This window comes from Cyprinodon tularosa, unplaced genomic scaffold, assembly GCF_016077235.1.
Source record: "Cyprinodon tularosa strain WSP-4 unplaced genomic scaffold, ASM1607723v1 ctg741, whole genome shotgun sequence".
Lineage (NCBI taxonomy): Eukaryota > Metazoa > Chordata > Actinopteri > Cyprinodontiformes > Cyprinodontidae > Cyprinodon > Cyprinodon tularosa.
This window is the reverse complement of record NW_024039498.1, coordinates 154,289-174,470: the sequence shown is the minus strand read 5'-3', so window position 1 is coordinate 174,470 and position 20,182 is coordinate 154,289. Positions and strand designations below refer to the sequence as shown.

General features: G+C 40.7%; 1 protein-coding gene across 3 annotated transcripts in view; it reads right to left on the bottom strand.

Annotated features, from left to right (window-relative positions):
* mtss1lb (MTSS I-BAR domain containing 2b) overlaps positions 1-20,182 on the bottom strand; it is a 140,332-nt gene that overhangs the window by 97,597 nt on the left and 22,553 nt on the right. For all 3 annotated transcript variants that reach the window (XM_038269911.1, XM_038269913.1, XM_038269912.1), the window contains exons 2-3: positions 5,896-5,957; positions 1,952-2,025 (exon numbers count right to left, since the gene is read on the bottom strand). In XM_038269911.1, the coding sequence (XP_038125839.1) occupies positions 1,952-2,025; positions 5,896-5,957 (136 nt within the window). The remainder of the gene's footprint in view (positions 1-1,951; positions 2,026-5,895; positions 5,958-20,182) is intronic.

Genomic DNA, 20,182 nt, shown 5'->3' with positions numbered 1-20,182 from the left:
AAGTACATTAGAGTCACTAGTTTGAGAAACAGATGCCTCACAGGTCCCCAACTGGCATCTTCAATAAATAGTACCCGCAAAACACCAGTGTCAACTTCTACAGTGAAGAGGGGGCTGCAGGATTCTGGGCTTCAGGGCAGAGTGGCAAAGAAAAAGCCATATCTGAGACTGGCCAATAAAAGAAAAAGATTAAGATGGGCAAAAGAACACAGACATTAGACACAGGAAGTGTTTGGATCTGGAGGTCTGTCCACCTTCCTCCAGCAGAGGGCGCCTCTAGGTCTCCTGGAGCTGAGCTGACGACCACACCTGCGATCCATCAGTCATCAGGAGACCAGCATATAAGCAGCGGCAGGACTACACTCCAGCGCCAGAGTGTTAAGCCAGTTATGGAAGAAACCTGACTGAACCCTGGAACTCTGGAAGAGTTTCCTCTGCTGAAATCTGCCTGCCTGCTCTCAGGAGCTCATCTGAAGAAACTAACTGTCTGAACCTGCCTGCCCGCCCTCAAGAAGAGGATCGGAAGAAAACTCTGGATCTGAACACTGATAAGTCTGAAGTCGAGCCCTGCCGTTGCTTAGCCCTCTGCCAACTTCTAGCCTCTGGCCCACCTGGTTCCCTCCCTCAGCTGCTAACCCAGAACCACGTCACAGGTACAAACCTGCACAATTCCTCTGGTAAAGATCTACCGCATCCTGGCTAACCTAACTGTCCCTCTCTACAGAGAACTCTGTGTGACCAGTCCCGGATCTGTTTATCTGCAACTTCCATATAACCTTGTGTTTATTTCAATAAACAGTCAAACTTTTCATCTGCCCCCGTTGTGTTCTGCATGTGGGTTAGAAATCTGAATCCCATCATGACAGGAAGACTGGAAAAAAGTGTTGTTGACGGATGAATCCAAGTTTGAGGTGTTTGGATCACAAAGAAGAACGTTCATGAGACGCAGAACAAAAGAAAAGATGCTGGAAGAATGCCTGACGCCATCTGTTAAGCATGGTGGAGGTAATGTGATGGTCTGGGGTTGCTTTGGTGCTGGTAAGGTAGGAGAGTTATCACTCCATTTTGCAACGCCATGCCATACCCAGTGGAGACAATTTCATCCTACAACAGGACAATGACCCTAAACACACCTCCAAATTGTGGAAGAACTATTTAGAGCAGAAACAGGCAGCTGGTAATGGAGTGGCCAGCACAGTCACAAGCTCTGAACCCCATTGAGCTGTTGTGGGAGCAGCTTGACCGTTTGGTAAGCAAGATGTGCCAATCCAACCAATCCAACTTGTGGGAGCTGCATCTGGAAGCGTGGGGTGCAATTTCTTCAGATTACCTCAACAAATTAATAGCTAGAATGCCAAAGGTCTGCAATGCTGTAATTGCTGCAAACGGAGGATTCTTTGACGAAAGTAAAGTTTGATGTAAAACAAATCTTATTTCAAATACAAATCATTATTTCTAACCTTGTCAATGTCTTAACTCTATTTTCTATTCATTTCACAACAAATAGTGGTGAATAAGTGGGACTTTTCAGGAAAACACAAAATTGTTTGGGTGACCCCAAACTTTTGAATGGTAGTGTACTACTGACCTTGATCATATAAAAGGCCTGCAGATCCCTTCCGAAACACATGCACATTTTTATTTGCATGTTTATAAATCCAGGCTTCAAAGGGTTAAGGAAACACTGTTCTTTCAGAACTGTCAGCTAAAGATCTGGTTTAAGGGCATTGATTTCCAAGATTTCGCTGTTACCAGCGCTACATACATATATATACTCTGTGTGCCTCTAGGCAGCTGGAAACACTTTGATTGGTTTTGCAGCTGGATGATGATGTCACCTTCATCTGATAACATGTTTATTCAACAGTAATAAGGAGCCTGATTACATGGAAGCATGAAAAAAACAGCAGCTGTAATTTGGAAATCAAACAGCTGCTGTTTGCTGTCCTACCTCTGGTGTTGGTGGCCATGTCTGCCACTTTCTGAAAGGCATCCAGGAAGGACACAGCAGCCAGAACAGTGGTTCTACAGGAAAAAAAAGACATTATACAATACTGAAACACTGAAAACTCTGATGGTCATAAATAAAAAAACCTTTATTTTCGGTATCTGATGAAATCTGTATATTTAGTGACATAATGACACAATTTTTTTTCTCCTAATTTTTGTGATTTTCCAGACAAATACTTCATATTCTCATATTCTAGGGGGATTTATCGTGACCATTAAATTCCACTTTGGTACTTTCTGAAAATGAAAGCTGTTTGGCAGAATATTGTGAATTGGTCAAATATGGAACATCCATGAATATAAAATGTCCAAAAACTCTGGGTGTGGGTCTGGTGTGATGTTGCCCAGGTTCACTAAATGGGCTGCTAGAAAGAAAACGTGATATCTGGACTTTAACCAAAGCATTCTAACAGAAATCCTCCAGCTCTTTACAAGAACTTTTGTTCATCACCCTTTACCTACAGAATTAAATTATCCCCACACATGATGCTGTGGGTACTGCTGTAACAATTTGGTATTTGGGGTGGGGGCTGGGGGTTAAAGGTTCAACCACTTTTTAACACTGAAAACCCACAAGGTCAAATTTGGCCACTGTTAATTGCTAAACTCCTAAATGAACAAACAAAGAAAAATAAAATTGACTCCAAAAGCCCAGAGTGCCACTTCTGACCCCTCCGCAGAGACTCATAGTGTATAAATGTTAAAATGACATTAGCCAATATGGTAGTGACAAGAAGGCTAACCACATGCTGTTTTGTAGAGTGTGAAACCTACCCAAAATAGTCATTTCAGCAAATCATAGGTTGGTAATTCGTTTTTGATTTCATGTTAGTCTGTTTAGTTTTTAGCTAGAAGCATGCAAATCTGAGCTAGCCAAAAGAAAAGTCTCTCTGGGTGCATGAGTTGAAAAATATTGGGTCAAATTTTTTGTGACTTTGTAGATGAAGAATGGTGACAGTCTTGTATTTGGCAAGAGCCTTGAAATAAACTTATTTGTATAACATATTTTACTATTTCTTTGGTTGTGTAATGCCAGAAACTAAGTAACTATATCATTTCAGGAAGTATCGCAACTCTTTTTTTTAGGGCAGCAAAAGAATCAGAAACAGTTATTTAGTTCTGAGGCTGGCTACCTCAAGTTATACGTCACCAAACATGCACTAAGGAGGCCTTGGGTTTGAATCCTCGCTGGGGGGAATGTGCTACCAGTTCAGGTCCTTATGCAAGACCCTTCATGTTCTTTGTAAGTTGCTTTGGATAAAAGCGTCTGTCAAATGCATAAACTCCTGATCAAGTTCTAGCTGATGATTGTGAGTTTGGCTGTCCAGAATTGTACAGCAGTCTATTTTGGTGAATTCTTTCAACCGCATGAAAATGATGGTCGTGAATCCTCTAATCAAGACAATGGCACGTCTAATGATTTGTCTGGTAAAGAAGATGTGGAGTTTGCCAGGATTTTTGAGCCAACAGATGGAGCTAAAACATGCGGCAAAAACGTACAGGTAGGGAAAGAGAAACTTTGAGTTGCCTGATGTCAACTTTCAAGATCAACGCATGGCTCCTTTAACAGAGAGATTGTGAGGCAAATGGAACCACTTATCAAAAGTACTCAAACTTCACAACTTTCAGGATTCGGTTTTTTAAGGCTTGGTTGAAGTTGGAACACTAAGAAGGCAGGGTAGGCCACCAACTCCAGGTCCATCCTCTCTACCACAAAGCTTTGTTTGAGTTTATCAGAGTGGAGATATTTGAGTTAAACAAATCGCCCATATGCCTGTCATGGAGGAACATCGATGTGCTGTATGCAAGGACCTGAAATGCACCGTGAAAAAAGTGCAGATCCTCTCAGCATAAACAACAAAAATAAATAATTTTAAAGACTACCAAGTGTAGTGTGAGTTCCTTTCTCTAGTAGTACAGATTTCTGGATAAGCAAAGGCCCATGGTACTGGTGTCGTGATTTGGCCCTTGTGTTCTGGTTTCCTTTGACCAAGGTGTGTTTGCATGTTTGATATCCAGTTCTTAAATGGAGCAAAGATATAAGAACATTGTTAAATGTTGCTTGAGGTTGACTGATCTTTTTTTCTAAATAAGAAATTGTTAAGACTGACGGAATTGTTATTATTTCTGATACTTTGAAATAATGCGTCTAAAGCCCAAAGGGTCAAAACAGGCACCAGTCCTAAATTAGGGAATGAAGTGTTAAAAATAAAAAAGTGGATATTTTGGTGTTGAGTGAACTTCATTAATTTAACCTGTTAACATCCACCTCAGTTTAAGTAATCCTCACCTATTTTGCATACCCAACTGAAAAAGCAAATAACTTAGGAACTGTAAAGCCCAAATTACATGTGCAATACAGTATTTGAAAGCTAACACCCTCTAGTTGGATGAGTAAAACACAGACCTACCTGCATCAGTTCAAACATGGCTCAAAGTTGTTGTTTTATATTCTCGAAATGATAGTGCTTTTGTGAACAGCAGTAATAAAGACATTCTTGAGAAAAAAACAGGTTTTATTGTATTACATGTGTTCTACATCACGTGAACCATAAATGCAGAACATTTCAGACCTCTAGCTTTAACAGTTCCAGAGCTGTGGGCTTTGGAACTTTTGGTAGTAGCTTGGAGCTGCGCACAATGGCTCCACCTGCTGGTAAAAAATTTTCCGGTAGAAATGTATGCATTCTGAATTATTACCCCCACTTAAGGTCCATCGGGTCACCCGGTGGTTTTAAGAGGTTAAGCAGTCATTTAATGCCCATTTCATAATTTTCCAAAGAAAAAAAAAGGGTTCTTTGGTTTTTCAGTATGGAAACAAAGAGCGCTCGTACTTTACGTTTTTTTTTTTTCTCTTGCCTTCACGAGATAATGACATAACTATCTTGTTATCACAGGAAAATAGTTATAGATTTCTTGAAAAAACGAGATGATTAACCTGTATGAGTAATGAATGAGGCTGGCCAACAGCCCTGGATCCCCAGTCCATCCATGCCAGCGGGGCCCGAAGTTGTGCAGTCGCGTTACCGTGTGTGCACAAATAATTAGTTTTTTAGTTTCCTATTTCTTTTCCCTCATTGTCAGGTCATGGTGGATGGTTGGTTTGCATGGAATACAGTAGATTATATCTGACTGTCTTTTAATGAAAATCTTTAATCTGGACTCATTTTGGGTGCTAATGCATCTTATACCTGTTACAGGCGAAACACAGGAGCTGTTCAGAAAACACCCGGCCCTAAGATGCCAGAGGGATAGGTCTTATTGTTTACGAATCAGAAGTGGAAGCAAATCATCAAACCAACAACATTGTCTAGTTACCTAAAAGTTAAAAACGGGATTATTTACACAAACAAACATAGGCTGCCAAGACTTATACTGACAAATCCTCTCCCACTGTTGTGGTATTGTAGGATACAATCATTTCTAACACACATCAATCATCTCGTTATCAAAAGAAAATGGCTTTTTTTGGCTTTAGATAATGAGAAATGAACTTTTTTTCTCGAGAAACCACCTTGAAAAAGTAGGCTATCTGAGGGACATGACTGCTCTCAGCTTCCGTACTCCAGGGTTAAAAGACCAGCTGTACTTCTTCTGGCTTGTATTCAATGTTTCTACTTCCTGTTTGGTAACAGCCAGATTACCTTCAGATTGGACATCAGCTGTTCTACTAGCAGCCTCCAGCTTTCTAAAGCTCCTCCAGGTGATCATCTTACCTTTTCTATTTTCACTTGAAAAGAAACGTTTACAATTATGGATTTTTTTTTAACATTGTTTATCTGTAGTCTTTATGTCACATGGAGTTTAAACATGAGGCTGTAATGTAACAAAGCATGACATTTTTAATGAAAAATCAAGTCCCTTTTCCATTTGTGCAAAGCTTACCGGAGCTGTGAATGCAGCTTGGTGGCCTTGGCGCTGAAGTCCTCCCACACAGGATAGGAGCACTGGCAACACAAACACATTCAGATCTTTTAATTGAATTCAGTTTTTTCATGTAGCTCCAGTTAACATCAAATGTCATCTCAGTTAACTTTCCGGAGACGATCCAATTAGAACGTCCAGTCAAATGGATAAAAGTTTTTCTATCTTTGTATCTCAGCTATAAAGATCTTTTATTGTTTTTATTTTTAATGTAGAATATTAGGTACAGGTTTTCCACGTACTGGATTCACATTTACCTATTATGTACCGACGGTAGCAGAACACCTTCAAACGGATAAAAAACTATAGATCTATAGATCAGTTATGGTTGGTCCATAAGCTGCGGTTTGGGAACCAGGAGCAGAATGATGCTCTGGAGCAGCATGGTGAGCAATTGTATTTATTTCATGTTAAAACTGTGTGTTGGTGTTTTAATTCAGTTAGAATCTGCAGTAGAAGCAAAAGTTTTAAAGTGCAATTAATGCAAAAGTGCGATCACGGGATGCCTAAAAAGTCCATCAGACAGCTGCAGCTGATCCAAAGCGCAGCTGCCCGTGTTGTTACTAGAACTAAAAGAGTAGAGCACATCAGCCTGGTTCTGAAGTCTTTCCACTGGCTCCCTGTGGCTCAAAGAATAGACTTAAAATCCCTCTGTCATTCTATAAATCACTGAATAGATCAGCTCCTAGATACATAACTGATTTTTTGTCAGTGAACTAACCTCCCAGTCACTCGGGTTTCTAGTTCCAGCCTACTCTGTCCACCCAGAGCTTGAGACAAACATTAAGAAGCAGCATTTAGTTCCTATGCTCCAATGAACTGGTACAAACTCCCAGAAGACTGGAAATGTGCTGAAGGCCTGAGGTCTTTGAAGTCGAAGTTTAAACTGATTTGTTTTCGTACCTGCTTTTATCACGTTTTTGTCTTCATTTGCTTTTATTCTCCTTGTTTTCTAATAAATAAACTTGGTTTGTCTTGCTCAAGTCAGAAAAGCCCAGACGAGAGGGCTCTCAAGAACAGCCATTTTGGTCCTTCTGTGTACAGTAGATGCTGTCAGACGTACAATGCATCTCAGGAAAACATGCCACAGAAGCTAGAAAATGCAGCCTTAGGGTGTTTGTGGTTTGTTTTCTAAAATAATGTAAAAAAAAAAAGAGGCAAATGGCTGGTTGTATCAGCAGTCAGATCACAAAGTGTAGGAAGTCGGAGTATCCTGAGAGAACCTAAGCGTACACAGGGAGAACACGCAAACTCCATGTAGAGAGAAAGGCTGGGAATCCAACACATAACCTTCTTGCTACTTCGAAAAATTATCTAAAATAAAGAAAAAAAACAGTCATTTATCAAAGGATTTATAAAATCCTTTGATAAAATTACCAAGAAAAAAATCATAAAACCAAAGTAATCTGTAGTTGGACCTCCGGTTTGCTACAGTGGGGCAAAAAAGTATTTAGTCAGCCACCAATAGTGCAAGTTCTCCCACTTAAAAAGATGAGAGAGGCCGGTAATTTTCATCATAGATATACCTCAACTATGAGACAAAATGAGAAAAAAAAATCCAGAAAATCACATTGTCTGATTTTTAAAGAATTTATTTGCAAAATATGGTGGAAAATAAGTATTTGGTCAATAACAAAAGTTCATCTCAATACTTTGTTATATACCCTTTGTTGGCAATGACAGAGATCAAACGTTTTCTGTAAGTCTTCACAAGGTTTTCACACACTGTTGCTGGTATTTTGGCCCATTCCTCCATGCAGATCTCCTCTAGAGCAGTGATGTTCAGGGGCTGTCGCTGGGCAACACAGACTTTCAACTCCCTCCAAAGATTTTCTATGGGGTTGAGATCTGGAGACTGGCTAGGCCACTCCAGGACCTTGAAATGCTTCTTACGAAGCCACTCCTTCGTTACCCGGGCGGTGTGTTTGGAATCATTGTCATGCTGAAAGACCCAGCCATGTTTCATCTTCAATGCCCTTGCTGATGGAAGGAGGTTTTCACACAAAATTTGACGATACATGGCCCCATTCATTCTTTCCTTCACACGGATCAGTCGTCCGGGTCCCTTAGCAGAAAAACAGCCCCAAAGCATGATGTTTCCACCCCCATGCTTCACTGTAGGTATGGTGTTCTTTGGATGCAACTCAGCATTCTCTCTCCTCCAAACACGACGAGTAGAGTTTTTACCAAAAAGTTCTATTTTGGTTTCATCTGACCATATGATATTCTCCCAGTCATCTCAAGTTTTCTCTCTAGCAAACTTGAGACGGGCCTTGACATGTACTGGCTTAAGCAGGGGGACACGTCTGGCACTGCAGGATCTGAGTCCCTGGCGGCGTAGTGTGTTACTGATGGTAGCCTTTGTGACTTTGGTCCCAGCTCTCTGCAGGTCATTCACTAGGTCCCCCCGTGTGGTTCTGGGATTTTTACTCACCGTTCTTGTGATCATTTTGACCCCACGGTGTGAGATCTTGTGTGGAGCCCCAGATCGAGGAAGATTATTAGTGGTCTTGTATGTTTTCCATTTTCTAATAATTGATCCCACAGTTGATTTCTTCACACCAAGCTGTTTACCTATTGCAGATTCAGACTTCCCAGCCTGGTGCAGGTCTATAATTTTGTTTTGGGTGTCCTTTGACAGCTCTCTAGTTTTGGCCATGGTGGAGTTTAGAGTGTGACTGTTTGAGGTTGTGGACAGGTGTCTTTTGTACTGATAACGGGTTCAAACGGGTGCCATTAATGAAGGTAATGAGTGGAGGACAGAGGAGCCTCTTACAGAATAAGTTACAGGTCTGTGAGAGCCAGAAATCTTGCTTGTTTGTAACTGACCAAATACTTATTTTCCACCATATTTTGCAAATAAATTCTTTAAAAATCAGACAATGTGATTTTCTGGATTTTTTTTTTCTCATTTTGTCTCTCATAGTTGAGGTATATCTATGATGAAAATTACCAGCCTCTCTCATCTTTTTAAGTGGGAGAAGTTGCTCTATTGGTGGCTGACTAAATACTTTTTTGCCCCACTGTATGTGGACAGGGTAGACGTACAAGCGTACTGCTCTGGAATAATCCAGCCTTTTACTTGCAAACTATTTGGGAAAGAGGTGCTCCCCACCCCACCAGAGCTCGATGGAGCTCACTATTCTCAAGCATCTAAACAGCCATTAGGACGTCCATCCTTCGCCTACTACAATGCCTGACCAAAGAATTAATCATTCAGGAAGCCAGGAGGAGAGGGGAGCTCAACTTTGTATTGTGGAGGACTACCACTGCATGAAAAGTGAGATTTTCGTCCCCGTAAACCCCCGTAAACTCCCGCAGATCTGCCTGATTTTCGTCAGTTTCCGACAATTTGCAACCCGTGCTTGTCCGCGTTTGTCGTGCCACAAATTGTCGAAAACGTACCGTGACGTATGTGGAGAGCGATCAGCTGTACTAATGGCCCTAATTAGCATATGAATGCAGCAAACCCGCGCGGCTGGCCAGGTCTGGCTTGAATAACCTACTCAGTATTGGCTGAAACCACTATTCTCAAACAAATGAAATCGCTCGTGATTGGCAGCAAAACCACACGTGGCCACGCCAGGCTTTAATTTTCTTACTGAGTATTGGACGGAACCACTTCTTTTTAAACAAGTAAAGTCGCTCGTGATTGGTTGGCATATATATATATTTACATATATATATTTATTCATATATATATATATATATATATATTTATTCATTCATATATTTATTCATTCATATGGTGTGTATTTATGTTATCCTACACTACTACACAATTATTAGGCTACCATCAAGGACATGAATGAATTTATACAGGAAATGAACATTTGCAGGAAGCTGTTTATGCAAAGAAAGAGCTTTATTGAAACACACACAACTATATACAACGCGTATCCAAACACATGCGTTTCTAAAAATTAAAAGTCTGTGAACGGTCCGTTTGCTTCCTCGGGGTTGGAGGTAACTGGCAGCATTCCCTCCGAGGCAGGTCCGATGTGCAGACGCATACTGTGCGTGGCCCTGTTCTTCGGCATCGCTTCTAACCGGGACTGCAGCTTAACACAGAGTTCAGTGAGATCCGGCCTACGAAATGGCGGCGACCGTACAATCCATCCAGAGACACCGCCGAGGAAGGCGGACTTCCAGAGTTCCACTTCCTCATCTGCCAGCACACACTGCCTCGCTTTCAGCAGCTGAAAAAAAAAACAATGAATCAGCGCACTGCGTATGGACACAACACATCTATTAATGCACCTGAAAAATAGTCACCAAATTAAGTCTTACCCTCTTTCTTCTGGCCCGACTCCGAGCAGATAGCCTCCGCACGCAGCATGTTGGCTGGCAGCCTATATCTGAAGCTCCTGCGTACCGTCTGAAAATACGTCTTACAGGCAGCTGGAAAACAATTAAATGAGAGTGGTATGAATAAAAAATCAAACTCAAGTCACAGTAACAAGGAAGGAGAAAACATTACAACAAGTCACTTACACACAATGTCGTCTTTATCAACATCGTGCAAATCTGGACTTGCTGATTATGGCTCCGAGCAAATAGGAGGTCACCGCCTCATTGTGAGGCGACAGTAGTCTGTGAAAACAAAATGTAAAAGCTATGATCGGTATCTATCCGTATCCATTGCCTTTTACCGCAGAATGAAAGCATATTCTTTAAATCTTACCCTTGCTCCGGTTCATAGCGCCTGCAATTAGTCTCCGAGTTGTTAAGACGGCATACTGCTTCCTGTAATCACAAAAAATACACTTTAATAAAGCTTGTTCTTGCAAGGCTAGGCTAGATAGGCTAATAGCTAGGCTGCTATTAGCCGGTAGCTTAGGCTAGGCTGCTATAGCTTAGCAGGCAGTAATCGAACATATATTTACCGCTAGCATCTCTTCTTTGAGTTCGTCTTGTTCGATGCAGAGTCGCCATCGCGTCCAAGAGGAGTTTTACCCCGAAATCCAGACGCTCCAGACCGCCTGCACAAAGCAAAGCAGCATCCTCCACTGTGGATCCAGACCCCGCTGCTCTAAGTTTCTTGGAGATCGTACAGAGCATGCGCGAGATGAACCAGAGTTTCCGCGGATCAATAAAAATAATTAAAAAATCATTCTTTTTTTTTTTTTTTTTTTAAATCAAGGCCTTAATTGGCACTAAAATTATTTAAATATGTTTATCGAAGTATTTATAATTCTTTAATAAAAAATGCTTATAAAAACAATTTCGTCAGATATATTATATCGCTCCAGGCGGAGAAAAAGCTAGAGGATATATATATACGTATATATGTGTGTGTGTGTGTTTACATACATACAGGAGTCATGGAGCTCTGCTTACAGCTCCTTCATATTTCATGTACACTAATAACTTGTGTACATGATTCTTGTTGATGGTATTAAAATCATTTCTAATAGCATTTAAATAGCATTAAATTAGAGTCACTCATTCCTGTATGAACCCTGTGAGCGCTTAATTTAATATGACATATTAAAAAAATCCCACCATCATCCAGCATATGTTCAGTTTCTGCCCAAATATATATATATATTTTTGTAGATTTTTGTAACGGGGATAAGGATAATTCAAAACTGCTTTTTTTTAATGAACTTGTTCACTACTTCCAAACTCAGCATCTCTTTTCATTCCTGTAATAAGAAGTTTCTTTTGAATGGATTTCATTAAAGTTTAAGTCCCTCGGTATAAAATAAATATTTTGATGGAGATGAGAAATCTGCTTCCTCGTTGGTGAATAACCAATAGTTTGGATCCAATCATTTAAATAAACGGTGTTAGTTTTTTTTTTTTTTATATATATATAAGAATTGTGCTATAATTTCTAGTCACCGATCTGTTGCTGCTATATTTTAATTTGACGAACCGGAATTTGTCGATGTTCTTTTTCCTGTTTGGTGCAATTGCAATTGCGGATCTTGACCTGGCCGGACCTTATGACCACAGTGTACCAATCTTCTCATGGCTACTTCCAACAGGATAATGCGCCATGTTATAAAGTGAATCATCTCAGACTCATTTCTTGAAACTTTTCCACTTAAGTAATTGTGAATTGAGCATATTGACAGACAACATTTTATTTTTTATCTTAAATGCAAATTTTTAAAAAAATAATTACTGCTCTAAATGTATTGCTCTGTCGGCTAAAGATCTGTTTTGGTCTCTATACTTTAATTAAATAAATCAATTCAAGCTAAAATTTGAGAGGCTATACTAAGCCTGATCTCTTTGTATCAGAGATTTTCTTCCTCAGAAAGATGTCACTTGGGGTAAAACCCCCCCTGCAACCCTGGTTTGCATTTGTATAGCTCACAGCATGTTCATTTACATGTTAAAGCCTCCCCTAGAATTCCATGGGGGGGAGGCATGGGGGGAACACTGCCTAAGAAATTCCACGTCAATTTCTGACAATTTACGGGAGTTTTTGACGAAGCCTGCAAATTGCCGTAAACTGCCGCTAACCTGAAGTTCCACGACAATCTACAGTGCCGTATATTGACGAAAATCCCACTTTTCATGCAGTATACAGCCCAGAGGTCCTGGCCTGATGGGCAGAATATAAGCGTGTCATGGCAGAGCTTTAAGGGGCTTGAAGCCGACACTTCTCTTCCCAGCCTGTCTTCACATTACACAATCCAGCATTGGCAAGAAATTCCTAAGTTCAGTGGAGGAGGCTCAGTTCATCCAGAGGCTTCCAAAACCACAAAAAGACCAATAAAGGAGCAATGCTTTACTGAGGGCTTACTCCTGAAACACAAGCAGAATGCATTTCCTCAAAGCGCAGTAGGTGCTGTACTGTAAATACAGCCTGTTAACATATTATTTTCTGAGCAATTGACTCATTCCGGCCATCCTTTTGTTTAGTATTGGACTTTATGACTGGAAGAGCAGCTTTGTTGTTTGTTGATCATTTATTTCGAACACTTAATAAAAAGCAAATATAAGTAAATTAATAAAGTCATAACAAAACAAAAGAAAAAAACATATGTACATACCATCATGTTCAAAAGGAGTAGGAAGAAGTAATAAAACTTATTAAATCCTACCCCTGTTCTATATTAACATCTACCTATGTTTAAGCATACATACATATCTATATATATATACATATATATATATATATACACACACACACATATATATATATACATACACATACTCATAGATACCTATACATATATATACACACATACATACTTACACATACACCCGTATCTCAAACACATGCACACATACATGCATATACATACACACCCACATAACTATAGACACTATACACATATCTCTATTTACATATACGTACACAGATATCCATACATATCCATATACCAAAAACCCTTATCTCTCACACTTTTTTTATTTTTTTATTTATATATATATATATATATATATATATATAGTATATTAGGGATGGGACGATTTATGAAAACCGTCCGAACCGTTCGGTTCAACTGTCTCGGACTGTGTTTCATGCGCTGCTCCTTTTTCTCATAGAGGAAGCGATTACACTCCAGAGCAGAAGGTGGCGGTACTGCGACCAAAGCCAACCGCCAGTAGTAAACAAGAAGAAGAAGAAGCAAAGCAGCTTAGCCGGGTGTAGCAGGGGAAAAAATCTATTGTTGTGGAGAATTGTGTCGGACTTGAGAGTAGGAAAGAACAGGAGTTGGAAGACGCGCCAGCAGCACTTTATAGGTCTGCTGTATGGGACCACTTTGCATTTAGAGTGACCTACGATGACGGCAGAAAGAAAGTTGTGGATAAAAGTGCAACAGTGTGCAAGCATTGTGCAACACGTTTTGTTTATGCTAACAGCAACATGTCATGCTAACCCCGAAATCCCACATACCCACATACCACTCCAGTAACCCCCGCTCCGCCCCGCTGCGCTCCAGACCGGCTGCTCAAAGCAAAGCCTACAGCCCCCATTGTGGCTTCGTCTGCTCCCCTCTGAGTCCCTTGGAGATGTTAGAGAGCATGCGCCAGATTATTAAATTCAAAGCAGCAAAACATACGGAAATGATCCAGAGTTTCTGCGGATCATTTAAAATAATTACAATCCATTATTTTTTGGGGGATTTTTTCATTAATTTCATAACTTTTTATGGGATTTCGGTGTAACAATCAACATGTATTGAATCGAACCAAAAACCGTGACCAGAAACCGTGAATCGAACCGAACCGTGGATTTTGTGAATTGTTCCACCCCTAATATATATATATATATATATATATATATATATATATATATATATATATATATATTTTTTTTTTTTTTTTTTCATCTCTCTTGACTTCTTATCGATTTTAATTCATAGTGGCAGAGCAAGTTCTATTCCCCCTCAAGCCCCCTCCTCCCAGTATCTTGTAAAAATCATTTGTTTATATTTGTTTTTAAACTGGTTGATGTTTGGACATTGCTTCAAATCCATGCTCAGTCTGTTCCATAGCCTCACTCCACTATTTGTTATACAAAATCTTTTCCTTGCAGTTCTGTATCTTTGAATCTTAAAATTTGTTATCTCCCTTAAATTATACCCCTCCTCTCTCTCATAAAAAAAATTTGTCAAGTGATTTGGTAATAGCTTATTTCTAGCTTTAAATAGAAATTGTGCTGTCTGGAATTCTATCATATCATAAAGCTTCAGGATTTTAGACATTATAAATAGTGTGTTGGTGTGTTCTCGATATCCAACTTTATGAATTATTCTCATGGCTCTTTTTTGCAATCTGAACAGTGGCTCTAGTGAACTTTTACATGTGCTTCCCCATACCTCTATAATGCTCTATTAATACCTGTATGTTCTGTTTCAATAGTATCTTGAGGCTATCTATGTCATAGATGGTTTTACTAGCCCAAATGCAGACTCACAGACACAGAGGGAGGATTAAAAGTCCAAAATTTATTGGAACTCAGAAGAAGCTGCAGGTTCAAGGCTCAGACAGGCATGGTGGCACAGGTACACACGATCCAGCACAGAGAGAAGTTCACACTCAGCTTATATAGGGAGCTTCCTTAATCAGCAGATACAGTAGAAAACAGCTGATCAAGCTGAGTCCAAGCTCCCCAGGCTTGGATCCACGGCGCCCTCTGGTGGGCAAAGTCCCGGATCCTGACAGTATCCCCCCCCCCCCAAGGGCGGATTCCAGACGCCCCAAAGAAAGAAAAAAAAACAACTCGCCCATGGAGGGCGAAGGGCGAACCAGGGATGCCAGGAAGAGTCTCAGGTGGTCGGCCATGAAACCGGCAGCAGAGCAGAGTCTCAGAAGCTGATGGGGCCTTGGAGGAGGGCGTCACCTCCGCTTCAGCAGGAAGCACCGGGAGAAACTCTGTCTCCGCTTCAGCAAGAAGCCCCGGGAAGGACGCCATCTCTGCTCCCGCTGCTCTGCAACAGGTCCGCCCACTAAGGCTCCACATCCAGAGCAGAGGAAGCCGCCGACTGCGGCTCCGCATCCGGAACAGAGGAAGCCACCGACTGTGGCTTCACCTCAGGAACAGAGGGAACCACCGATTGTGGCACCACCTCAGGAACAGAGGGAACGACCGATTGTGGCTCCACATCCGGAGTCTCTGGTAGGCGCAGAGCAGGCTCAGGGGTCTCCAGACGGCACAGAGCGGGCTCTCCAGGAGCGCGTAGAAAGAGTCTGCTGGGCTAGTCTGTTGGCTGGATCGTTCTGTCATGATGCGATGGTTTTACTAGCCCAAATGCAGACTCACAGACACAGAGGGAGGATTAAAAGTCCAATATTTATTGGAACTCAGAAGAAGCTGCAGGTTCAAGGCTCAGACAGGCATGGTGGCACAGGTAAGACACACGATCCAGCACAGAGGGAAGTTCACACTCAGCTTATATAGGGAGCTTCCTTAATCAGCAGATAGAAAACAGCTGATCAAGCTGAGTCAAAGCTCCCCAGGCTTGGATCCACGGCGCCCTCTGGTGGGCAAAGTCCCGGATCCTGACAATCTATAGACAGGTATTGCAGGCTAATAAAGAACCCAAAATGACCTGTTCATCCGGTTCAATATGCATGTTTTCTAAGCCAAAACTAGGCTTTGTTTTTGGTCCACTCAATAAAGCCACAAACTCAATGCCATTTCTGACATTTGAATTAAAAAGTTTCCTGGATGGGAAGTGAAACGTCTTCAAAATTGGGAAACCAAGGCCAGTGGATTGTTTTTTAACTTTTTTGGGCTTACTATGTCTTGGATGACTGAGAATCTTCACCAGCATTCAGGATGGGATGTCTCTACAGTGGCACGTGAGGGGACTTACTTACTTAACGGACATATTCATAGATAAGAATTTGGCATTCTTTGAGGAACTCAGCAGCAAATATGGTTTACCTAAATCCCATTTTTTGGTATATTTACAAACCAGATACTTTATTCAGTCTCACTGGTCAGGCTCAGTTTCTCTGCCAGAGTATACATTGTTGGAAACCATCCTATTATTGAACCCGACTCTCAAAGGGCTGGTTTCGTGGCTTTATAATAAAATGTAGACTATGAAAGACACCTCCTCACTTAAACTTAAAAATTCCTGGGAAGAAGACTTGACTATGACTATACTGGATGAGACATGGGATTCTATACTTAAACTGGTGAATACAACATCTCTGTGTGTGTGCTACTGTCTCATCCCGTTTAAAATAGTACATAGAGCTCATCTCTCCAAAATGAAGCAATCCCATTTCTATCCAGAGTTCACCCAATACTGTGATAAATGCAAAACTGCCATAGCCACACTGGTTTATATGTACTGGTCCTGCCTTGCTCTTGGTCAGTTCTGGACAGATGTTTTCCATAGGATTTCTGGCTCTTTTTAGTTTAAGTAGTGAGGGATCGCCTTTACCAACCTCTAAACGACAGGCACTGGCATTTTGCTCATTATCAGTGATGCGCACAGTTCCAACCAGGTGGAAGGGTGCAGCTCCTCCTGTTCACAAGCAGTGGTTATATGACCTCATGTGATGTTTGAAACTGGAAAGAATTAGATGTTCTCTTCAACACTCAACTGTTTTTATTTAAATAAAACATGGGGGCCTTTTCTTGACTCATTTCAAAACTTACAATAATGCTCCAGATTAAATAAGTTAATAAGTTCAATTTCTGTCAGGGATAGGAATGTAGACCCACTGGGCAGTGACCTGGGTGGACTAAATCGGATTACGTTAGAGGGATTAATTTTTCTGTATATTATTTTATGTCTGTGTTGGATAAATACTTCTTTGTATTCACAAACTAAGAGCTAAAGGAAAAAGAAAGCTCCACAGTGATTTAAAAAAAAAGTTATTTGTAAGTGTTGTCCAGGTTTTATTTTCTCTTTGGAAAAGTTGACTTAAATTGTATTTTGAATGATAAAAATAAAAAATGTCAGATTGACCTTTTTTAAAATAAAAAAGGTCAGATTGACCACTTGGCAGGGTCTGAAAACATCTGCTTTCTGTTCAAACAGTCAGGAGTAAGATGTCTCTCTAACACCCAGTAGTTTTGACCAACTAGAATCACAGTTGGTCAAAACAGATAGTGGAAAGTTTGTGTCTATCAGACATATAAACATTTAGGGTGTAAACAGACAGACTCAAGGATGTTGGTGCTTTCTGATTTCTCCATCTTCTTTCAAACACTGAGCATTGATTTGAACCCATTAGGAAAAGGTGCAAATCCATATGTTGGCCTAAATCTGTGCTTCTCCGTCACGGTCTTTGAGGCCCCGCATGTTTTAGATGCTTTTCTCCTACAACACACCTGACTGAGATGAATGCTGTTCAAGAGAACCTGCTATTGGGACAGGTATTAAAACCTGTGTTCTGAAGCCGGGAATCCTTAAAACATGCAGAACACTAAACTTTGAAAAATCGTATTTCGCTTCAGAACCGAAAATCACACAAACAATGCAAGGAATTTATCAAAGCAGCATTGCATTAATAGAAAATCCAGAATGCTGGAATAAGTAAACCATAAGCTTTGTTCTGTTTCTCCTTGACTCATCTCAATGAGGGATCAAAGATCTCTGTCTTTCAGTCACTGAAGGTTTTGATGACTTCGGCCTTGTTTTCAACCTTATTTACAACCTTTCTCCATGTTAGATCCACAAAAGCATAAACACATACGGACATATCCGTTCCTTACCACCTATATGAGTACTTTGCATTGATTTCCGTTAATCTCTATGACCTGTGACCATAACACACCTAAAATGAACCCCAGAAGGAGCCTGATTAGTGGTGAAATGCCCCCCACCCATTCATGACCCCTCCATGAATACTCTGTACCCCCACCCCCTCCTATCCCACTTCATTCATCCTTCTTTTTATCTCCCCAAACCACTCTGCTCCTCCGGGTTCAGCCATCTAATCCGTATACAACACAACATGTGTGTTCTCATACACACCCACAGCCTCTGGCATGGAGCAGCATCAAAGGGGCTGGACGAGAACATTCCCAGATCGTTAACTACATTTTGAGCTGAAGGTGAGAAACAGGACCACACTGGAAAACAGGCCGATCTCCAGCATCTATAAACATGTGTCAATTTTTTCAAAGATAGCGAGCTACCTTCTGCTACCTGTGTGGTAGGATAAGTTAACTTTAACTAAACTACTTTTTTTTCCTCATTGTTAATTTTATGTTGTCCTTCTCTGACTGTTAATATTGTTTTTGTTTGTTTTGAATATTAATATATTTTCAGTGTAAGACTTTATGTTTGGTGTTGGTCCTTATTCACCTCCCAGGCTCCATTAAGAACCAATCTTCTAATGCTACTATCTATTAATAACATAGTAAAACTTAACCAATACTGTTACATATTCTGCTTTCCCTGCTGCCTTTTTCAAGCAACATTGTCTGGCCCAGCATAGGTTAAAACAGGTTTGAGTGATTGAAAGCACTGTTCAGAAAATGTTAGGTTGTTTTTTGTTGTTGTTGGCATTCATATTAATATGCTGGTGTGATACCTTAGTATACATTTGATTGGTTTTAGGCGTATGACTATTTTGAAGTTACAGCTTCCCCCTGGAGAAAACTCCACCACCTGATTTGGATCCTCTTCAAACAGCCACTCAAACTGACATGATTCTTATTAAACAGGGTGGAAAAGGTTGGTTTCTTCAGAGGAGCAAGGGAGGAGAAAACTAATAAATCTTATATTAAAGTCGTAGGGAAATCATATTTAAATTACAAATCATTCTGGCTTAAAGCTACAGTGTGTAATTTTCAGCGACATCTAACGTCCAGACTGCAGACCGCAAGAACATGAACATCTCCCCCCCACCGCTTCTCCCCCCCAACAGTATGGCGAGCGTTACGGGACAAAATGTATTCCAAGACGTCAGCATCACCTACCTTCTCAAGTGATGAGGTTTGTTTACATAGATAATTTTACAGATAGTATTTCATTAGTCTGTGTTCTCAGTTCATCTCTCTCAACTTGCCATAGTTACTTTCGAGCGTAATGGGCGATCTCGCAATCGCTAGTTTGTTGGCTCTGCGCTGCCGTAGCGCAAAGATGTCTGCCTCCATGGCTGCGAGACCCGCTCCTATGTAATTATAAATAACGAATTCTAAGGCAACGCAAATATTAAGGTTAAGAGGCTGAGCTCGTAGATGATGATAAATAACATAGTTATGTATAATATATTACATTTCTGACTGTATATCCCTGTAATTATTACACACTGTAGCTTTAAATATGTATATAAATGTACTCTTTATCAGACCATATTGTCCCAAAAGCTAGAAAATTTCTATTTTTTTAAAAATCCTCTTAAAATCTTTGTTTTTTGTTTTTCATTATCTTATGCAGGCCAGTTGGTTATACGTCAGACGGAACAATGATTGAAATAAGAATAATTTCCTTTCCCATTGAGTTCCGTCCCAGTGTTCACGGGGATGGACGTCTGTGTCTTCAGCAGGCGTAGAGCTAACAGAACTGGCAGCGTTGCGAGGCAAGGGCTCAAACATGTACGGCTGTAAGCCTTCTACACCAAACCAAGCTTCTGCCGCCCTGGCGTTGTCTTCCACAACATCTTCGTCCCCACCTTTCTCCTCTGAATAAAAAATGTCTGACGGAGGACACTCATCCACCACCTCCGACACAAAACACTCCTCTTGCATGTTTCCGCTGTCCATAGCGTTCCTTGACAGAGTCGTTTCTAAGTCACTTAGTGCCATTTGGTCCCAATGGAATTTTCCATTGGGAACGTACTAGCACCAAGTTGCTAACTGGTTAGCAAG